General features: G+C 39.6%; 1 protein-coding gene across 3 annotated transcripts in view; it reads left to right on the top strand.

Moving 5' to 3' along the window:
* The window catches only part of LOC117330943 (ras-related protein Rab-26-like), a 131,001-nt gene that overhangs the window by 36,650 nt on the left and 71,139 nt on the right, over positions 1-23,212 (top strand). The window contains exon 1 of one of the 3 annotated variants that reach the window (XM_033889544.1): positions 8,834-9,223. The exons of 1 other annotated variant lie outside the window; for it this stretch is intronic. In XM_033889544.1, the coding sequence (XP_033745435.1) occupies positions 9,119-9,223 (105 nt within the window). In that variant the 5' untranslated portion in view covers positions 8,834-9,118. Of the gene's footprint in view, positions 1-8,833; positions 9,224-23,212 lie in introns of those variants that run through there. One more of the 3 variants, XM_033889536.1, reaches the window with a different exon arrangement.

Here is a 23,212-nt window from a genome sequence, read left to right on the forward strand (position 1 = left end):
GCAAAATAAGAGTTAAGAGCATTAACATTATCTGAATCCGAAAAGGAGGTTGAAGTGCTTCCATCAAAATTCGTATGTTGCAAAGGAGGAATGTGTGATGATAATGTTTTGTAAATTAGCTGCTTAAATAGTTTCCAGTACAATTTCTGGTTATTGACAGATGCATCAGAAAATATTGTTATAATAATTTAAGATGGCATGTTTCTTCATATTACATACTTTATTTCTAGCTGCTTTATACAAGTTTATAAGTGTTGTTGTTTGTGATGTCTGAGCTTTTTTCCTTAGCCTATCTCTTTTCCTGATTTGACGTCTTAGAGCGGAATCAAACCATGGTTTGTCCCTCGGATGAATAGTGATTTGTTTGTTGGGTATATGTTTTCGTGTTAAATCAACTATAGCTCGAGTAAAGGATGTGCAGGCATGATCTAAACTAACTGGACTGTTAATGATGTTATTCCAGTCAGTGTTGGCTATTTCGTTGTTTAGTTGTACAAAATTGGCATTTTGTTATATGATATAAATACCTTTTTGTGGGGAAACCCAAATCTGAGCCAAGACCTGAACAATGAGATTTTTAACTACGTATGTAAATACATTAAAGATACAGACCGTTTTTAGCACCTTAACATCTTTCTTAAGAAATGCAACTTTTAATCAATTCATGCGGCAATCAGGTAAAAAATGTTGTGCTAAAATTGGGCATTGAAACAGCTGTCAACAACCAGTTTTAACTATTTTCTTCTTTTTTTTCTTTTTCTCCTTTGCTTATCCTTACCAACAGTGTTATTTATCCAAATAATGACAGTCGGACCTTGTTATCTCGAAGCAGGAAGAATCATCTGTTCGGAAATCACATAGCAACATATAATCTTAAAAAAATTGAATACACAACTGAAATATTATTCAGTATTATAAACATAGATACAGTCCCATTTCTAGCCATCAGGAGAGCTCGAGATAACAGGGTCCAATTGAAATTGTAATTGCAATTGTAATTCATTGTAAAGTATTTACAAAATGAGCAATTTATTTATAGCTAATATGCAGCCATGATTCACTGTTAATATTTGATGTTCAGGAGAGGGCCTCGATAACTTTTAGAACTTGTGCCCCAATCCTATTTGTCAGTATGAACCAATCAAAGGCAAATAAAATATGTTTAAACCAAGTAAACAGCTTCTATATTCATGATTTGTAATATTATATTAAAGTGCTTCTATCCTATTTATAAAATCACGTCAGACGAAGACTTCACACTCCTAATACAGTACTATTCTCACAATGAGAGATAGGTGTGTAGGTGCGGTACTGTCCTCACAATGAGAGATAGGTGTGTAGGTGTGGTACTGTCCTCACAATGAGAGATAGGTGTGTAGGTGTGGTACTGTCCTCATAATGAGAGATAGGTGTGTAGGTGTGGTACTGTCCTCATAATGAGAGATAGGTGTGTAGGTGCGGTACTGTCCTCATAATGAGAGATAGGTGTGTAGGTGTGGTACTGTCCTCATAATGAAAGATAGGTGTGTAGGTGTGGTACTGTCCTCACAATGAGAGATAGGTGTGTAGGTGTGGTACTGTCCTCACAATGAGAGATAGGTGTGTGGGTGTGGTACTGTCCTCACAATGAGAGATAGGTGTGTAGGTGTGGTACTGTCCTCACAATGAGAGATAGGTGTGTAGGTGTGGTACTGTCCTCACAATGAGAGATATGTGTGTAGGTGTGGTACTGTCCTCACAATGAGAGATAGGTGTGTAGGTGCGGTACTGTCCTCACAACGAGAGATAGGTGTGTAGGTGCGGTACTGTCCTCATAATGAGAGATAGGTGTGTAGGTGCGGTACTGTCCTCACAATGAGAGATAGGTGTGTAGGTGCGGTACTGTCCTCACAATGAGAGATAGGTGTGTAGGTGCGGTACTGTCCTCACAATGAGAGATAGGTGTGTAGGTGCGGTACTGTCCTCACAATGAGAGATAGGTGTGTAGGTGTGGTACTGTCCTCACAATGAGAGATAGGTGTGTAGGTGCGGGTTGTAAAGTTGTCATTAGGAGAGACATTAAAACCATGAAATCTGCTAGAAACATAACTGGTTGTTTGATGTTTTAAAAGCAGATGACAATAATTTAACTGATGATTAAGAGATTGGCTTGCGAAGTGTTACACGAATTATCAGAAACGAATGCCGTGACCTGAGGATCAAAACGTTGGTGTTAATCAATGCTTACTATGTATAAAGAGTTTAAATAAAAACTCGATCATTTTGTCCAAGCGCGCAAAACACTACCTCAGCTTTCATCACAAGCTATGGTGTCCGTGATCATCACATATTTGTTAACATTACCTCATAGGGAAAGATCTTAAACCTAAAGTTGAAATTCGCATCGATGAAAGAGAAGTAATGAATTCCCAGCTATACCTTCCAGATCAAAGGAAATCACCACCGACCCTTTAGAGTTATTACATGGAGTGTTCATTTCGGAGATTGAAATGGTAGTCTCTCCTGGCTGGAGAAAGATGGCATTGTTGTTGTTGATTGAAGATTTAGGGATGTTTTGCCAGATTTGTGATCACGTGGTTTGGCAACAAAGATGGCGTCTTTTCTAAAACTTGGACAGACTCATTATGACGACCTACAAGCTAACCTTGATCCATAACTCAATACAAATGGGTAGTGGAGTTACGTCATGGACGATTCAAGCAATGTCTGTTTTTCAGAAAAAAAAATTGCATCCAACTATTTCATTGTCGTCATCGAGACACTCATTAGAATATATAGTAACAGTCTGTCTCAATGTAATCCGAGGACCCCTATATGTTAGAACACCAGAGAGAGACACAAAAGATAGGGTGCTGCCTGACAAAATGAAAGCGCACCTTAAGTTTTCACAGCACCTTGGCTCAGTGTATGAAAGATGAACCAGATCTTACCAGAAAGGCCATGTTACTATTTGTCAAACTAAATGCGCCTGCGGATAATTGTGACTTTTCAATGTTAGACATGAAATACCTTCGGACAATATTTTGTGGCACATACAATCTGGCTACATCAGTGGTCACTTCAGTGATAATGGTTAGTGCGAGATCTGGATATATCGGCACTCACGGGGCATTGTCAGACCAACTCGAGGCAAAAGAGCAGTCTAAAGTACAATGTTTGGATCCAGCGTGACATCTCCGACACCATCCCATAAAGGATTAGTATTGCCAGTGTCCTACTGGACAGAGAACCATGGAGGTAGGTACCTTGCCAGTGTCCTACTGGACAGAGAACCAAGGAGGTAGGTACTTTGCCAGTGTCCTACTGGACAGAGAACCATGGAGGTAGGTACTTTGCCAGTGTCCTACTGGACAGAGAACCAAGGAGGTAGGTACCCAATTAGCAGTATTCTAGACTATTTAGGATACTATATGCATTTGGAAACTTGTAAGCCTTTGCATCCAAAAGTCAAAGGGTTTAAGACAAACCTCGAGCAATGCAGATTTCGCAACCAATCTCCCAGGTATTAGGTATGGTTGAGTTGGACACTTCTAACTACCATGTAGACCAACACTGGCATGGCTTATAAGATTCTAGGATGAGGGAGCCGTATTGGATCACATATCGGGTGGTTTAATTTGTAAACCACCAAAAGATTATCATGTAGCGGTTGTAAGAACACTTAATATCTGTGGTTATCAGGGATTTTGACGGCCATTTTAAAAGAGGATATTTCACTTTAGTGGGTTATAAGTAAAACCAAGTATAAACATTTATTTCAGTTCACATAACAATAGTTCAGTGCAAAAGAGGTTTTCCCCTATGCTCCTTTTTTCTTTTTAAAATTACATTACAATATTGTCAATCAATTTTAATTACTTTGCAAGAAATCCTTAATTTTCTATTTTTATTTATCTGATATTGTTTGAAGATGATTTTTAGCACATCATTACGAATGGACTGCAATAGGAAGTTGTATTTTTGACATTTAGATAATTTCGCTGAATATTAAAAGAGCATGTTTCTTCTGTTCCTAATGCATTCAAAATGTAACGTCTTGCTTTTTATATATGCCATCTAGCATGCTATTATCAGCATGTTTATGTTTAGTTTTTTTTCTCAAAAAGATCAAGAATTGATATTATAGCATTTCCTCCAAAAAAAACCCATTCATTAAAAATAATAGCACAAAATGAGCGCTTTATTCTTGCGTATGTGCATTATACATTGTATATGTTTTGACTTCAATGCCTATTCATACAAATGTAAACGTAGAACTACAGAGGCTGCCAATAAAACATACAAGGTGTTGTATTTGTTTCTTAGGCCATTTTGAAGTCCAAACTTTCTGCATCCTCACTCCCGTTACAACCATTCTGCTAATAAATATTCTGTCTGCATTCTGCAGTGTTACATTAGTCAATAATTCCCAAACTTTATCTAATCAATCAAAATAACGCTGAAACACCATCCTTACCTACACAAATTCATCACGTGACCGACGTGTTTAACTGTCGCGATTGTGTTATTGCAGCTACATTGACGTCGAGATCGATATAGGACCGGAAGTGACTGATATATTGTATACTTATCTCACAAATTAGTTTCCTGACGTTGTGTAGGCCAGTCTGGATTTGGCTGTCGCAACGGCAATTGAGGGTATCGTGCGTGCGCGGAACATTATCTTATAATGTGGTATTTAAATCTTGTCCTGATTGGTGTAAGTATAATTAGTCTAAATACACTACCTAATAAAGTCTAATTATATGTAGTCTAAATTCGCTACTCAATAAAGTTTCATTAGTCTAAATACACCATCCAATAAAAGTTTAATTAGTCTAAATACAACAATTCATAAAGTCTAATTAGTCTAACTACACTACCCAATAAAGTCTTATTATATGTAGTCTAAATACACCACTCAATAAAGTCTAATTAGTCTAAATACACCACTCAATAAAGTCTAATTAGTCTAAATACACTACTCAATAAAGTCTAATTAGTCTAAATACACCATTCAATAAAGTCTAATTATTCTAAATACACCACGCAATAAAGTCTAATTAGTCTAAATACACCACTCAATAAAGTCTAATTATTCTAAATACACCACGCAATAAAGTCAAATTAGTCTAAATACACTACTGAATAAAGTCGAATTAGTCTAAATACACCACTCAATAAAGTCAAATTAGTCTAAATACACTACTCAATAAAGTCTAATTAGTCTAAATACACCACTCAATAAAGTCGAATTAGTCTAAATACACTACTCAATAAAGTCTAATTAGTCTAAATACACCACTCAATAAAGTCTAATTAGTCTAAATACAATACTCAATAAAGTCTAATTAGTCTAAATACACTACTCAATAAAGTCAAATTAGTCTAAATACACCACTCAATAAAGTCTAATTAGTCTAAATACACTACTCAATAAAGTCTAATTAGTCTAAATTCACTACTCAATAAAGTCTAATTAAATTAGTCTAAATACACCACTCAATAAAGTCTAATTAGTCTAAATACACCACTCAATAAAGTCTAATTAGTCTAAATACACTACTCAATAAAGTCAAATTAGTCTAAATACACTACTCAATAAAGTCTAATTAGTCTAAATACACCACTCAATAAAGTCGAATTAGTCTAAATACACTACTCAATAAAGTCTAATTAGTCTAAATACACTACTCAATAAAGTCAAATTAGTCTAAATACACTACTCAATAAAGTCTAATTAGTCTAAATACACTACTCAATAAAGTCTAATTAGTCTAAATACACTACTCAATAAAGTCTAATTAGTCTAAATACACTACTCAATAAAGTCTAATTAGTCTAAATACACTACTCAATAAAGTCTAATTAGTCTAAATACACTACTCAATAAAGTCTAATTAGTCTAAATACACTACTCAATAAAGTCTTATAGGTCTAAATACACTACTCAATAAAGTCTAATTAGTCTAAATACACTACTCAATAAAGTCTAATTAGTCTAAATACACTACTCAATAAAGTCTAATTAGTCTAAATACACCACTCAATAAAGTCTAATTAGTCTAAATACACTACTCAATAAAGTCTAATTAGTCTAAATACACTACTCAATAAAGTCTAATTAGTCTAAATACACTACTCAATAAAGTCTATTAGTCTAATACACTACTCAATAAAGTCTAATTATTCTAAATACACCACTCAATAAAGTCGAATTAGTCTAAATACACCACTCAATAAAGTCAAATTAGTCTAAATACACCACTCAATAAAGTCTAATTAGTCTAAATACACTACTCAATAAAGTCTAATTAGTCTAAATACACCACTCAATAAAGTCAAATTAGTCTAAATACACCACTCAATAAAGTCAAATTAGTCTAAATACACTACTCAATAAAGTCGAATTAGTCTAAATACACTACTCAATAAAGTCGAATTAGTCTAAATACACCACTCAATAAAGTCTAATTAGTCTAAATACACTACTCAATAAAGTCTAATTATTCTAAATACACCACTCAATAAAGTCGAATTAGTCTGAATACACCACTCAATAAAGTCAAATTAGTCTAAATACACCACTCAATAAAGTCGAATTAGTCTGAATACACCACTCAATAAAGTCAAATTAGTCTAAATACACCACTCAATAAAGTCAAATTAGTCTAAATACACCACTCAATAAAGTCTAATTAGTCTAAATACACCACTCAATAAAGTCTAATTAGTCTAAATACACCACTCAATAAAGTCTAATTAGTCTAAATACACTACTCAATAAAGTCTAATTAGTCTAAATACACCACTCAATAAAGTCTCATTAGTCTGAATACACTACTCAATAAAGTCTAATTAGTCTAAATACACTACTTAATAGTTTTAGCTTTCAACACCTAGAATCTTCCTTCAATGACATGTTTTCATCAATGTTTATAAAAATGTTAAGTATGAGTAAACCTCTGGCATTGTTTTGGTTTCAAGATTCCAAGGTCAGGGTCAAGGTGAATTTAGAAAATAATCTTTTTTTCAGTTTTAATACTTAGAAACTACATCCTTTCATACATTTTTATCAAACTTTATATACAATTTTGGGTATACTTCTGACATGGTTTCAAGGTCAAGGCACTGTTTTAGCCTAAATATAAAAATCATCAACGGATTCAACGTCATTATATGGTAGCTACATCATTTCTTTTTTGATGGAAAGACACAAAAAGACAAAATACAGTGTATGCATTAAACACACGAGTTTTTGTGCTTCAGGGTCCACAGGTCAAAATCACTTCATAGACACCGTCCTGTCCCGTCTGTCCCGTTCTGTCCCGTCCTGTCTCGTCACGTCCTGGCCCGATTCAATTTAAACACCTAACTTCATTCTTTGATAAACTTTGGTGAAATATTTGAGTATACTTCGAACAACAGGTGTTTCAGAGTGTCAAGGTCAAGGTCAGACATGCTATATATAGAAAGTCATCAATTGTTCAATTTAATCGCTATATATTGAAAGTCATCAATTGTTCAATTTAATCGTTTAGCAACTTAATTAATTCTTTAACAGACTTGGGTAAAACTTTATGCAAAGTTTACATGGCAGTGGGGGTATTTTTGTCGTACTAGTTTTCTTCAATTTAATGCCAATATATACATTTATAACTCGTTTCTGTTTTATGATTTTCAAATAAATATGATATTTGATAGGTGAATTACTTTAAGGCTGTGTTAATTTCATAATGTATATAGCAAATAATGATATTATTGAAATCGTTTCATACAACAAAACAGTTGTTGATTTTGTTTAGGTTTATACACCGAATTGTAAATCGCAATCGCAAATTATTTATAAACAAACGGACTACAAACAAACGAGAAGTCCTGCCTAACAAATCAATAACAATTGAATTTGATTGTCTATATCATAGGTTTATTTAATTTTTATTGCAGAACAATTGGTACTGGTAGCGTTTCATCACTCTGTATACACCGCTGGCTGTTGGATATGTTATAATGATGAATTACTATGTAGTCTTCCAGTCAATCAAGAACAAAGTCAATAATTGTATGATATAGACTACTTATTGTATATCATACCGTCCGTTAAATGACACTATGAAATACCTATTATACATCAGTCCGCCCGTTAAACGGCGATATAAATGCTTACTGTACAGCAAAATCGAAGATTATGTGTACAATATATTATGAATTTGGAAAATGAAGAGGTTTAACACTGTAAATTTGACCACAGGGTAAGGTTTATGAAAGCACTTACTCAAGTATTACAATTGGAAATGTTAATGATATCTTAAGTAGATAGCACTCTTAGCTTATGATTCAACAGGCCCACAATTATCATGGACTTGGTACACGTTCTCAAAGTAAAGGAGCTGATGATACACATATACATATATATAGACCAAAATCTGTCCGCCTCCCCTTCCGACACGCGTGGTCTTACTGTCTTTGTACTGTCTGTTACACAATATGAAGCAAGCACAGTGACGAAGATGCATGTTCTGTCAAAACTGACAAAATATGCAAACATTATCCATGCGTTACACCTGGCCACTAATATAACCCCTACTCAGAACTATTTTCTCAAGATCACCAGCTGTGTTTTTGATGTAAATCATAAAACTTGTCACAAGCACCACTAGAAAGGGTCGACAGTATCTGCCATGCTAGGATAATGCATGTCCCACGGAGATTTTTTATCGATGGAGATCAACTGACTCACAAACCGTTAGTGAATGGGGTCTTGGTATTGATCCGGGCATTCTCCATCACAGCGACTACGTCATGCTTCTTTATCAATAAAACCTTTTGACTCCCTCTGTGTATTTCCCTCTACACCCGTGCTTGTGTTATTGTGGACGCCATACGGTCAGTCCTGAGACCCTACCGTCCGTGTCCACGCTCGTTAGTGGCTGACGTCTGTAATTAGGATGGTTTGTGAACTGTAGATTAGACAGGACATATTCTCTGTGTCGTTATAGCTGGTGTTGTCAGCGCTTCAGAAATGGATTGTGGATTCCATTCCTGTAAATACTGGAACGCCAAGGCTGGTACGTGTCACAGACTTATCAGGAATTAGTCGGAACATTCAGTAATCCTACTCTTTATTTTCACACCCGTCATGGCAGTGCCAGACTCACCCAAGATAGGTATACGGATGGCTCAGAACGGAGTGACGTCAGGGGAGGGGGGAAACACCGCTTACGACGAGACCTCCATCCACAAGGTCAGTACAAGGTCAATTCAGTTTAACGCATTTTTGTAAAACTGTCAATTTACAAATAATGTATTTTAAATGTTGTACTTATTTTATGTTTCCCGTTCTTCTTTACCGCTCTTGGGGAAAGACCGTGTCACGTGACCTATGGAACGGTCTACGGGGAACGACGTGTGCATTTGTGTAATCCCAAATGCATTAAGTGACAGAATTGATGAAAGTAAAATGACATGTATCTGGAGACTATATTGATGTTTCGTTGAGAGAGTATGGGTAGGGGTTTAACCAGATCCATACTGTTTTATTTGAGACTCAATGTCTATCAAACTGAGAAAACGACGAGGAAATGTTTATAGACACAAATAGACACGAAAGCATTCGGTACCAACATATAGAACAAAAGGGTCATACAACCTGCTGTATCGAATGAGAGACGTCATTACCATACGGTTACCCAGGGATCATTATCGATATAGATACCAGTGTTTACTTATTAACCTACCGCACTGCCCTACAAATCACCTGGTGTCCGAGATACCTGGTATCGATCGGTACATAGGGCTCTACATATTGTCTGCACTATCCATTTCGAACTCATCCAACATTTTTATTTCATTTGGCAGTTTCCCAATATCACTATTTATTTATCATGAGTGTTATCCTCGCAACATTACATCTACCCTGACCATTATACCGCCACCATTAAATCTACACTCTACCCATTAGATGTATACTTCAACCAGTTTACAACCATTAGACCCCCACAGTATTAAATGTATACTTCAACCTTGAGACGCCCACACCAATAAACCCGTGCAAGAGCAAGGCCAGTATTCACTCTATATTGCTCTGCATGTAGTAAGAGGCGATTAATTGTAATCCTCACACCATAAGATGTATACTTCAACCATTACACCCTCACACCTTTAGGTGTATACTACAACCATTACACCCTCACACCATTAGGTGTATACTACAACAATTACACCCTCACACCATTAGGTGTATACTACAACAATTACACCCTCACACCATTAGGTGTATACTACAACCATTACACCCTCACACCTTCAGGTGTATACTACAACCATTACACCCTCACACCATTAGGTGTATACTACAACCATTACACCCTCACACCATTAGGTGTATACTACAACCATTACACCCTCACACCATCAGATATATACTACAACCATTACAGCCTCACACCATTAGGTGTATACTACAGCCATTACACTCTCACACCATTAAGTGTATAATACAACCATTACACACTCACACCATTAGGTGTATACTACAACCATTACACCCTCACACCATTACGTGTATACTACAACCATTACACCCTCACACCATTAGGTGTATACTACAGCCATTACACTCTCACACCATTAAGTGTATAATACAACCATTACACCCTCACACCATTAGATGTATACTACAGCCATCACACCCTCACACCAATTAGGTGTATACTACAACCATTACACCCTCACACCATTAATTGTATACTACCACCATTACACCCTCACACCATTAGGTGTATACTACAGCCATTACACTCTCACACCATTAAGTGTATAATACAACCATTACACCCTCACACCATTAGATGTATACTACAGCCATTACACCCTCACACCAATTAGGTGTATACTACAACCATTACAGCCTCACACCATTAATTGTATACTACCAACATTACACCCTCACACCATTAGGTGTATACTACAACCATTACACCCTCACACCATTAGATGTATACTACAACCATTACACCCTCACACCATTAGGTGTATACTACAACCATTACACCCTCACACCATTAGGTGTATACTACCACCATTACACCCTCACACCATTAGGTGTATACTACAACCATTACACCCTCACACCATTAGGTGTATACTACAACCATTACACCCTCACACCATCAGATATATACTACAACCATTATAACCTCACACCATTAGATATATACTACAACCATTACACCCTTACACCATTAGGTGTATACTACAACCATTACACCCTCACACCATTAATTGTATACTACAACCATTACACCCTCACACCATTAATTGTATACTACCACCATTACACCCTCACACCATTAGGTGTATACTACAACCATTACAGCCTCACACCATTAAGTGTATACTACAACCATTACACCCTCACACCATTAGGTGTATACTACCACCATTACACCCTCACACCATAAGTTGTATACCACAACCATTAAACCCTCACACGAAGGTCAAATGTGAGTCGATTTATTTCGTGAAATTAGGTTGATGCATTTTGACACATCAGACACTAATCGTTGTTGACTCGTTGTTGACTCGTTATTGACTCGTTGTTTAGGTTGATTACATGGTTTGACACATACTGTCGAATCAATGTTGATTTATTTTTTATGAAAATTGACGCAATGATGAATCTTCACCAAAAAATGACTTTTTTACTTTTATCTATTAGATATTGTGCTTTTGTTGTCATAATCGATATTGTCAAACGATACATAAATATTTTACACGATAATTTATAATAAGAAGGGGTTTATTCATCCTTTAATCGTTACGCTTTGTCCACTTCATACATCGTTTACCTGTCTGTACTGACCAAATTGGTATTCGGTGTTATCGCTCTGTAAATAACCATTATTATTACTGGTGTGTCATGCGTAGGCACCAGTACGCCTACATGGGCAAATTAGGAATATCAGCTCTGACCAAATCTGCATTTAGAAACTTCCGGGTTGAAAGGGTCATACGATAGAAACTAACTATGTTACGAGATTTCAAAGTGTTTCTTTGACAGAGGTGGCCGAGATCTCCAGCAGTTCTTGTTACCTTTTCATCTAACTTATTTGACATCTTAATACAGTCTGGTGTCGTTACTACAGTCTGGTGTCGTAACTACAGTCTGGTGTCGTAACTACAGTCTGGTGTCGTTACTACAGTCTGGTGTCGTTACTACAGTCTGGTGTCGTCACTACAGTCTGGTGTCGTTACTACAGTCTGGTGTCGTAACTACAGTCCGGTGTCATCACGACAGTCTGATGTCGTCACTACAGTCTGATGTCGTCACTACAGTCTGGTGTCGTTGCTACAGTCTGGTGTCGTAACTACAGTCTGGTGTCGTTACTACAGTCTGGTGTCGTCACTACAGTCTGGTGTCGTCATTACAGTCTGGTGTCGTCACTACAGTCCGGTGTCGTCACTACATTCTGGTGTCGTAACTACAGTCCGTTGTCGTCACTACATTCTGGTGTCGTCACTACAGTCCGTTGTCGTTACTATAGTCCGTTGTCGTCACTACAGTCTCGTGTCGTCACTACAGTCTGGTGTCTTTACTACAGTCTGGTGTCGTCACTACAGTCTGGTGTCGTCACTACAGTCTGGTGTCGTCACTACAGTCTGGTGTCGTTACTACAGTCCGGTGTCGTCACTACATTCTGGTGTCGTCACTTCAGTCTGTTGTCGTCACTACAGTCTGGTGTCGTTGCTACAGTCTGGTGTCGTAACTACAGTCTGGTGTCGTTACTACAGTCTGGTGTCGTCACTACAGTCTGGTGTCGTTACTACAGTCCGGTGTCGTTACTACAGTGTGATGTCGTCACTACAGTCCGGTGTCGTTACTACAGTCTGGTGTCGTCACTACAGTCTGGTGTCGTCACTACAGTCCGGTGTCGTTAATACAGTCTGGTGTCGTTACTTCAATCTAGTGTCGTAACTACAGTCTGGTGTCGTTACTTCAATCTAGTGTCGTAACTACAGTCTGGTGTCGTCACGACAGTCTGGTATCGTCATTACAATCTGGTGTCGTCTCCGCAGTCACGTGTCGTCACTACAGTCCAGTGTCGTTACTACAGTCTGGTGTCGTCACGACAGTTTGTTGTCGTTAATACAGCCGTGATCATGTGTAATACAGTGTGTAATTTGTGTCTTGTCTGTGACCTTGTTTGATACAGTAAGTAAAGTGTATCTTGTCTGTGACCTTGTTTGATACAGTGAGTAAAGTGTATCTTGTCTGTAACCTTGTGTGATAGAGTGAGTAAAGTGTATCTTGTCTGTGACCTTGTGTGATACAGTGAGTAAAGTGTGTCTTGTCTGTGATCTTGTGTAATACAGTGAGTAAAGTGTGTCTTGTCTGTGACCTTGTGTAATACAGTGAGTAAAGTGTGTCTTGTCTGTGACCTTGTGTGATACAGTGAGTAAAGTGTGTCTTATCTGTGATCTTGTGTAATACAGTGAAAATGTTTGTCTTATCCGTGACATTGTGTGATCCAGTGAGTAAAGTATGTCTTGTCCGTGACCTTGTGTAAAACAGTGAGTAAAAGTGTGTCGTGTCTGTGATATTGTGTGATAGAGTGAGTGAAGTGTGTCTTGTCCTTGACGATGTGTAATACAGTGAATAAAGTGTGTTTTGTCCGTAAAATAGTTTCGTTTACTTGCAATTGTGTTTACAATTTGTTGATACCGATGTCTTTTCCGTGACATAGTCTCACGTTATAAATCTGGTGTCTTGTCTATAGTGAATCTGGTGTCTTGTCTGTAGTGAATCTGGTGTCTTGTCTATAGTGAGTCTGGTGTCTTGTCTGTAGTGAATCTGGTGTCTTGTCTGTAGTGAGTCTGGTGTCTTGTCTGTAGTGAGTCTGGTGTCTTGTCTACAATGAGTCTGGTGTCTTGTCTGTAGTGAATCTGGTGTCTTGTCTGTAGTGAATCTGGTGTCTTGTCTACAATGAGTCTGGTGTCTTGTCTGTAGTGAATCTGGTGTCTTGTTTGTAGTGAATCTGGTGTCTTGTCTGTAGTGAATCTGGTGTCTTGTCTGCAGTGAATCTGGTGTCTTGTCTGTAGTGAATCTGGTGTTTTGTCTGTAGTGAATCTGGTGTCTTGTCTGTAGTGAATCTGGTGTCTTGTCTGTAGTGAGTCTGGTGTCTTGTCTATAGTGAATCTGGTGTCTTGTCTGCAGTGAATCTGGTGTCTTGTCTGTAGTGAGTCTGGTGTCTTGTCTGCAGTGAATCTGGTGTCTTGTCTGCAGTGAATCTGGTGTCTTGTCTGTAGTGAATCTGGTGTCTTGTCTGCAGTGAGTCTGGTGTCTTGTCTATAGTGAATCTGGTGTCTTGTCTGCAGTGAATCTGGTGTCTTATCTGTAGTGAGTCTGGTGTCTTGTCTGTAGTGAATCTGGTGTCTTGTCTGCAGTGAGTCTGGTGTCTTGTCTATAGTGAATCTGGTGTCTTGTCTATAGTGAATCTGGTGTCTTGTCTGTAGTGAATCTGGTGTCTTGTCTGCAGTGAGTCTGGTGTCTTGTCTATAGTGAATCTGGTGTCTTGTCTGTAGTGAATCTGGTGTCTTGTCTGCAGTGAGTCTGGTGTCTTGTCTGTAGTGAATCTGGTGTCTTGTCTGTAGTGAATCTGATGTCTTGTCTATAGTGAATCTGGTGTCTTGTCTGTAGTGAATCTGGTGTCTTGTCTGCAGTGAGTCTGGTGTCTTGTCTGTAGTGAATCTGGTGTCTTGTCTGTAGTGAATCTGGTGTCTTGTCTGCAGTGAATCTGGTGTCTTGTCTGTAGTGAATCTGGTGTCTTGTCTGCATTGAGTCTGGTGTCTTGTCTATAGTGAATCTGGTGTCTTGTCTGCAGTGAATCTGGTGTCTTATCTGTAGTGAGTCTGGTGTCTTGTCTGTAGTGAATCTGGTGTCTTGTCTGCAGTGAGTCTGGTGTCTTGTCTACAATGACCCTGGTGTATTGTCTGCAGTTAATCTGGTGTCTTGTCTACAATGAGTCTGGTGTCTTGTCTACAATGACCCTGGTGTATTGTCTGCAGTTAATCTGGTGTCTTTTCTGCAGTGAGTCTGGTATCTTGTCTATAGTGAATCTGGTGTCTTGTCTGCAGTGAGTCTGGTGTCTTGTCTGCAGTGAATCTGGTGTCTTGTCTGCAGTGAATCTGGTGTCTTGTCTGCAGTGAGTCTGGTGTCTTGTCTACAATGACCCTGGTGTATTGTCTGCAGTTAATCTGGTGTCTTGTCTACAATGAGTCTGGTGTCTTGTCTGCAGTGATTCTCGTGTCTTGTCTTCAGTGAATCTCGTGTCTTGTCTGCAGTGGATCTCGTGTCTTGTCTTCAGTGAATCTGGTGTCTTGTTTGCAATGTGTCTGGCGTGTTGTCTGTAGTAAATCTGGTTTCTTGTTTACATCGAGTCCGTTGTCTTGTCTGCAGTGAATCTGGTGTCTTGTCTGCAGTGAATATCGTGCCTTGTCTGCAGTGAATCTGGTGTCTTGTCTGTAGTGAAACTGGTGTTTTGTCTGTAGTGAATCTGGTGTCTTGTCTGTAGTGAATCTGGTGTGTTGTCTGTAGTGAGTCTGGTGTCTTGTCTATAGTGAATCTGGTGTCTTGTCTGCAGTGAATCTGGTGTCTTGTCTGTAGTGAGTCTGGTGTCTTGTCTGCAGTGAATCTGGTGTCTTGTCTGCAGTGAATCTGGTGTCTTGTCTGTAGTGAATCTGGTGTCTTGTCTGCAGTGAGTCTGGTGTCTTGTCTATAGTGAATCTGGTGTCTTGTCTGCAGTGAATCTGGTGTCTTATCTGTAGTGAATCTGGTGTCTTATCTGTAGTGAATCTGGTGTCTTGTCTGCAGTGAGTCTGGTGTCTTGTCTGTAGTGAATCTGGTGTCTTGTCTGTAGTGAATCTAGTGTCTTGTCTGTAGTGAATCTGGTGTCTTGTCTGCAGTGAGTCTGGTGTCTTGTCTGTAGTGAATCTGGTGTCTTGTCTGCAGTGAGTCTGGTGTCTTGTCTATAGTGAATCTGATGTCTTGTCTGTAGTGAATCTGGTGTCTTGTCTGTAGTGAATCTGGTGTCTTGTCTGCAGTGAGTCTGGTGTCTTGTCTATAGTGAATCTGGTGTCTTGTCTGTAGTGAATCTGGTGTCTTGTCTGCAGTGAGTCTGGTGTCTTGTCTGTAGTGAATCTGGTGTCTTGTCTGTAGTGAGTCTGGTGTCTTGTCTATAGTGAATCTGGTGTCTTGTCTGTAGTGAATCTGGTGTCTTTTCTGCAGTGAGTCTGGTGTCTTGTCTGTAGTGAATCTGGTGTCTTGTCTGCAGTGAGACTGGTGTCTTGTCTGCAGTGAGTCTGGTGTCTTGTCTACAACGAGTCTGGTGTCTTGTCTGCAGTGAGTCTGGTGTCTTGTCTGCAGTGAATCTGGTGTCTTGTCTGCAGTGAGTCTGGTGTCTTGTCTACAATGACCCTGGTGTATTGTCTGCAGTTAATCTGGTGTCTTGTCTACAATGAGTCTGGTGTCTTGTCTGCAGTGATTCTCGTGTCTTGTCTTCAGTGAATCTCGTGTCTTGTCTGCAGTGGATCTCGTGTCTTGTCTATAGTGAATCTGGTGTCTTGTCTGCAGTGAATCTGGTGTCTTATCTGTAGTGAATCTGGTGTCTTGTCTGCAGTGAGTCTGGTGTCTTGTCTGTAGTGAATCTGGTGTCTTGTCTGCAGTGAATCTGGTGTCTTGTCTGTAGTGAATCTGGTGTCTTGTCTGCAGTGAGTCTGGTGTCTTGTCTGTAGTGAATCTGGTGTCTTGTCTGTAGTGAATCTGGTGTCTTGTCTATAGTGAATCTGGTGTCTTGTCTGTAGTGAATCTGGTGTCTTGTCTGCAGTGAGTCTGGTGTCTTGTCTACAACGAGTCTGGTGTCTTGTCTGCAGTGAGTCTGGTGTCTTGTCTACAATGACCCTGGTGTATTGTCTGCAGTTAATCTGGTGTCTTGTCTACAATGAGTCTGGTGTCTTGTCTACAATGACCCTGGTGTATTGTCTGCAGTTAATCTGGTGTCTTTTCTGCAGTGAGTCTGGTATCTTGTCTATAGTGAATCTGGTGTCTTGTCTGCAGTGAGTCTGGTGTCTTGTCTGCAGTGAATCTGGTGTCTTGTCTGCAGTGAGTCTGGTGTCTTGTCTACAATGACCCTGGTGTATTGTCTGCAGTTAATCTGGTGTCTTGTCTACAATGAGTCTGGTGTCTTGTCTGCAGTGATTCTCGTGTCTTGTCTTCAGTGAATGTCGTGTCTTGTCTGCAGTGAATCTCGTGTCTTGTCTTCAGTGAATCTGGTGTCTTGTTTGCAATGTGTCTGGCGTGTTGTCTGTAGTAAATCTGGTTTCTTGTTTACATCGAGTCCGTTGTCTTGTCTGCAGTGAATCTGGTGTCTTGTCTGCAGTGAATATCGTGCCTTGTCTGCAGTGAATCTGGTGTCTTGTCTGTAGTGAATCTGGTGTTTTGTCTGTAGTGAATCTGGTGTCTTGTCTGTAGTGAATCTGGTGTGTTGTCTGTAGTGAGTCTGGTGTCTTGTCTATAGTGAATCTGGTGTCTTGTCTGCAGTGAATCTGGTGTCTTGTCTGTAGTGAGTCTGGTGTCTTGTCTGCAGTGAATCTGGTGTCTTGTCTGCAGTGAATCTGGTGTCTTGTCTGTAGTGAATCTGGTGTCTTGTCTGCAGTGAGTCTGGTGTCTTGTCTATAGTGAATCTGGTGTCTTGTCTGCAGTGAATCTGGTGTCTTATCTGTAGTGAATCTGGTGTCTTATCTGTAGTGAATCTGGTGTCTTGTCTGCAGTGAGTCTGGTGTCTTGTCTGTAGTGAATCTGGTGTCTTGTCTGTAGTGAATCTAGTGTCTTGTCTGTAGTGAATCTGGTGTCTTGTCTGCAGTGAGTCTGGTGTCTTGTCTGTAGTGAATCTGGTGTCTTGTCTGCAGTGAATCTGGTGTCTTGTCTATAGTGAATCTGGTGTCTTGTCTGTAGTGAATCTGGTGTCTTGTCTGTAGTGAATCTGGTGTCTTGTCTGCAGTGAGTCTGGTGTCTTGTCTATAGTGAATCTGGTGTCTTGTCTGTAGTGAATCTGGTGTCTTGTCTGCAGTGAGTCTGGTGTCTTGTCTGTAGTGAATCTGGTGTCTTGTCTGTAGTGAGTCTGGTGTCTTGTCTATAGTGAATCTGGTGTCTTGTCTGTAGTGAATCTGGTGTCTTTTCTGCAGTGAGTCTGGTGTCTTGTCTGCAGTGAGTCTGGTGTCTTGTCTACAACGAGTCTGGTGTCTTGTCTGCAGTGAGTCTGGTGTCTTGTCTGCAGTGAATCTGGTGTCTTGTCTGCAGTGAGTCTGGTGTCTTGTCTACAATGACCCTGGTGTATTGTCTGCAGTTAATCTGGTGTCTTGTCTACAATGAGTCTGGTGTCTTGTCTGCAGTGATTCTCGTGTCTTGTCTTCAGTGAATCTCGTGTCTTGTCTGCAGTGGATCTCGTGTCTTGTCTTCAGTGAATCTGGTGTCTTGTTTGCAATGTGTCTGGCGTGTTGTCTGTAGTAAATCTGGTTTCTTGTTTACATCGAGTCCGTTGTCTTGTCTGCAGTGGATCTCGTGTCTTGTCTGCAGTGAGTCTGGTGTCTTGTCTGCAGTTAATCTGGTGTGTTGTCTGTAGTGAGTCTGGTGTCTTGTCTGCAGTGAATCTGGTGTCTTGTCTACAATGAGTCTGGTGTCTTGTCTGCAGTGAATCTGGTGTCTTGTCAAAAGGACTCTGGTGTCTTGTCAAAATTATTCTGGTGTCTTGTCTTCAGTGAGTCTCGTGTCTTGTCGTCGGTGAATCTGCTGTCTTTTCTGCAGTGAATCTGGTGTCTTGTCTGTAGTGAATCTGGTGTCTTGTCTGCAGTGAGTCTGGTGTCTTGTCTTCAATGAGTCTGGTGTCTTGTCTACAATGAATCTGGTGTCTTGTCTACAATGAATCTGGTGTCTTTTCTGTAGTGAATCTGGTGTCTTGTCTGTAGTGAAATTGGTGTCTTGTCTGCAGTGAGTCTGGTGTCTTGTCTACAATGAATCTGGTGTCTTGTTTTCAGTGAATCTGGTATATTGTCTGTAGTGAGTCTGGTATCTTTTCTGCAGTGAATCTCGTGTCTTGTCTTCAATGAGTCTGGTGTCTTGTCTACAATGAATCTGGTATCTTGTCTACAGTGAGTCTGGTGTCTTGTCTACAATGAGTCTGGTGTCTTGTCTACAATGAATCTGGTGTCTTGTCTACAATGAGTCTGGTGTCTTGTCTGCGGTGAATCTGGTATCTTGGTTGGAGTGAATCTGGTGTCTTGTCTACAATGAGTCTGGTGTCTTGTCGACAATGACTCCAGTGTCTTGTCTATAATGAGTTTGGTGTCAAATATTAGTATATGTAAGAACGTATCTGAGTAGTTTCTGAATGTGTTAGTGTCATCTCTGTAATGGTATATGATGATAGAGTGCAACATTCAACTCTGATATCCACATCACATAATGTGTCGACAGGCCCGAGAACTCATTCTTGGAACCTTACTTCTAGAAGGAGATCTTATTTGCAATAATGTGATTGTATTGCTAGGGATTCTGTGATAGAATTCCTGGCTCGAGGCATCTAATGAGAATCGGGAACAGCAATCGTTAAATTAATAAAACATGCGTGGAACGCATTATGAAAACAATTTAACTATGGTCGTACAACACTCTGCTGTTGACTCGCCTTCATCTGTTTCATTCACAGTTTCGTATTCCGCCTCATATTTATCGAATTACACGTTTATATAATGTTGTGGTGGTTGTGTAGAGGAGTTGTATTAGAGTACAGACTATGAACCCAGAAAATCGATGTTTTATGCATACATGTTATATTTACAATGCCTGTATGATAGACAGTGTTATTGCTATGAGGGGCGACTTGTCCCGCTGTTAGGCCTCCTATAAAACACCAGGATCGTGTCTGTACACTACGAGGGAGGCTCTTCTGTATGCTATGTATTTATTAGATTTTGCATTGTTATTCCTGATGTGGTTTTTTTCCTTATTGTAATGTAATTCTGATACAACAATAAATAACAATCTGACAATATCAGACGCAACCGTCGAGTGCCTTAATTGATCACACGGATATTCTCTAGCAGTCATGATATTTGTAATTTGAAGCTTTACAGAAACATGTTATAAAATGAACACACAACACAATTTAGAGCCAGTCATAAACCTTATATTACAGGAAGTATCGTGACAAGGGAAGTAACTCTAAATATAATAAAAAGTAACTCACGATTGAACAAATGATAGTTTCGAGGACTATACAACAGCATGGTGTGTTAATATTTTTAATAGTTTCGAGGACTATACGACAGCTTGGTGTGTTAATATATTTGACTGTGTTTCCCCCGTACTCATTATCGTTATAATAAGATGGGACAGATCGCCATAGACCTTAATCTGGAAACTTTGTCATTTGAGAAATGTTTCTGAGAACAAATGTGACAGAATTACCGAATATTCCCACTGTACATTATCTTCAACTACAAGAAAACATTTCTGAAACATTTGCAGAATTGGATTCCTTGAGTAATGTGCAATATGCCGCGCAATTACGACTAGCGATCGATCTTCTTTACCCAAACGTCGCGTTCCCTTGTGGATGCCTGAAAGAGCTTGCACTGACGAATGTGATTGATTTTTAAATGATTATGGTAAAAAAAAAAACTCGTGTTATCAAAACAGGAATCGGTGAAATCGGGGGTTTTCTCCGTCACAGTGGTGGAATTACTTCACTTACATATATAGCATTGTAATAAATGTGATTGATTGACGCCCTCACAACAGCCAGGGTGATATGGGGAAGATTCTTGCCGAGTGTTTGGCAGCTTAATTATCTTACCCCGAGGGTTGAGATTCCCCTGTCTCACTTCCATGGGGGTGAATGATTATTTTTCTCTTAACCTGTTTACCCTCATGTATCTAATATTGACGTTATACAACAATGCAAGTAAATGTTAACGTGACGTGTTGAATTTGTCGACGTGACGTCATTGTACTGTTACCGTGAAGTCATGATATTGTTGACGTGACGAAATGCAATTGTTGAAAACGTGCAAAGAGCACATGTACCTTATCTTTTCCCTAGGGTGAAATAAGAAAATCTCTCCCCGGTAAAACTGCGGATATCCCTGTCCAGACTAAGAGAATAATAGAATCTTTCAATCCCTTGGGGGTGAGACAGGAGAATCTCAACCCGAGGGGAAGATTCTTAAGTTGCCAAACACGAGGCTTGCCGAGTGTTTGGCAGCTTAATTATTTTACCCCGAGGGTTGAGATTCCCCTGTCTCACTTCCATTGGGGTGAATGATTATTTTCTCTTATCGTGTTTACCCTCTTATGTATCTAATATTGACGTTACATCAATGCAAAGAAATGTTGACGTGACGTGATTGAATTGTCGACATGACGTCATTGTACTGTTGCCGTGACGTCATGGTAGTGTTGACGTGATGTAATACATACAATTGTTGAGAACGTGCGAAGAGCACATGTAGCTTGTCTTTTCCCTAGGGTGAGATAAGAAAATCTCACCCCGGTAAAACTGATGATATCCCTGTCCAGGGTGAGAGAAAAATCGATCTTACACAGGGTGGGTAAAGACAGCCGTCACGCGCTATATGACGCTGCTCACAATAGCGTAACGTCATCATTTTACGTTGAGTAACCAAGTCGTAAATGATGACGTCATCAATACTTATGCACATTCCAAGGAGTATTGAAGACGGCGCGATGACACACTTTCATAAAAACTTACGTTTGGTTGCAAGTATGTGAGAAAAATAATCAATCATGGATCTGTTCCGTGAACAAGGATATCTCAACTCTCGTTTAAGAGTTTGACTGGCCAGCACTCGGCAAGCCTCGTGCTCACTGGCCAAACTCTTACACTCGGGTTGAGATATCCCTGTCCACGGAACAGACCCATGATAGATTCTATTAATCTTGAATGTCGCGATATCGACAGGAAAGATAGTTAGATCCTGAATGTCTTGATTTGGACAAGAAAAATTGTTATATCCCGAATGTTGCGATTTGGACAGGAAAGACATTGAGATCCCGAATGTCGCGATGTGGACAGGAATGATATATAAATCCCGAATGTCGCGATGTGGACAGCAGATTAACTTTAGTCTCCAGTGTCATTTTAGACTATCCCCGACTCTGTGGAGTGAATCCACTTACAGTTGTCTACTACGATCGACATCTTTGATATGGGGCCGTTTTCTTGCATTCGCAGTGTCCAAACACGAGGAGGCGACGACGGCATTGGAGAGACCTTCCCTGATCTCCAGGGAGCGGGGATAGGGTTGGTTCTCCAGGGAGTGGGGATGGGGTTGGTTCTCCAGGGAGTGGGGATGGGGTTGGTTCTCCAGGGAGTGGGGATGGGGTTGGTTCTCCAGGGAGTGGGGATGGGGTTGGTTCTCCAGGGAGTGGGGATGGAGTTGGTTCTCCATTGAGTGGGGATGGGGTTGGTTCTCAAGGGAGCGGGGATGGGGTTGGTTCTCCAGGGAGCGGGGATGGGGTTGGTTCTCCAGGGCACTGGGTTGGGGTTGGTTCTCCAGGGAGCGGGGATGGGATTGGTTCTCAATAACATATTTATTGTACATGCATACTACAGAGAATAATGGAAATCGAATCTTAAAAAGTGGATTGATTGCATAAATTAAAACTCTCAAGGTAAACTTAACATATTTGACAAACAATTACAGTTTTAAGACCAATCATGTTGTGACTACTCTTTATGTTGTATCTTTGGGAAACTAGACTACATCATCTCTTTCCTGCGTATTTTTCTTCGTCTTTACAAGAGATATATTTTTACAAATTAAGAAACACCGTTACACGTCTCCGTTTTAACCAACAGCTGTAATTGATTACATGCAGTAGACAGACTTTACAAGTTCCACTACGGTTTTAGATTGGCGTCTGTCAGCATTGGTTAAACACTAGTTTCGTTGTGCTTTGTCCTTAAACCTTTAAAGCTCACAAGTAATACTTCATTTTCCACCTATCCCCGCCTACATATATGTACGATCGCGATGCATTTTGATGTATGTACTGTATAAAGCGCCTTGTACATGAACTGTCTAAGTGCGCCTTGTACTGTATTAGTGCGTCTTGTACTGTATCAGTGCGCATTGTACTGTATCAGTGCGCCTTGTA

The sequence above is a fragment of the Pecten maximus genome, chromosome 1 (genome assembly GCF_902652985.1).
Source record: "Pecten maximus chromosome 1, xPecMax1.1, whole genome shotgun sequence".
In the NCBI taxonomy this organism is placed as follows: Eukaryota; Metazoa; Mollusca; class Bivalvia; order Pectinida; family Pectinidae; genus Pecten; species Pecten maximus.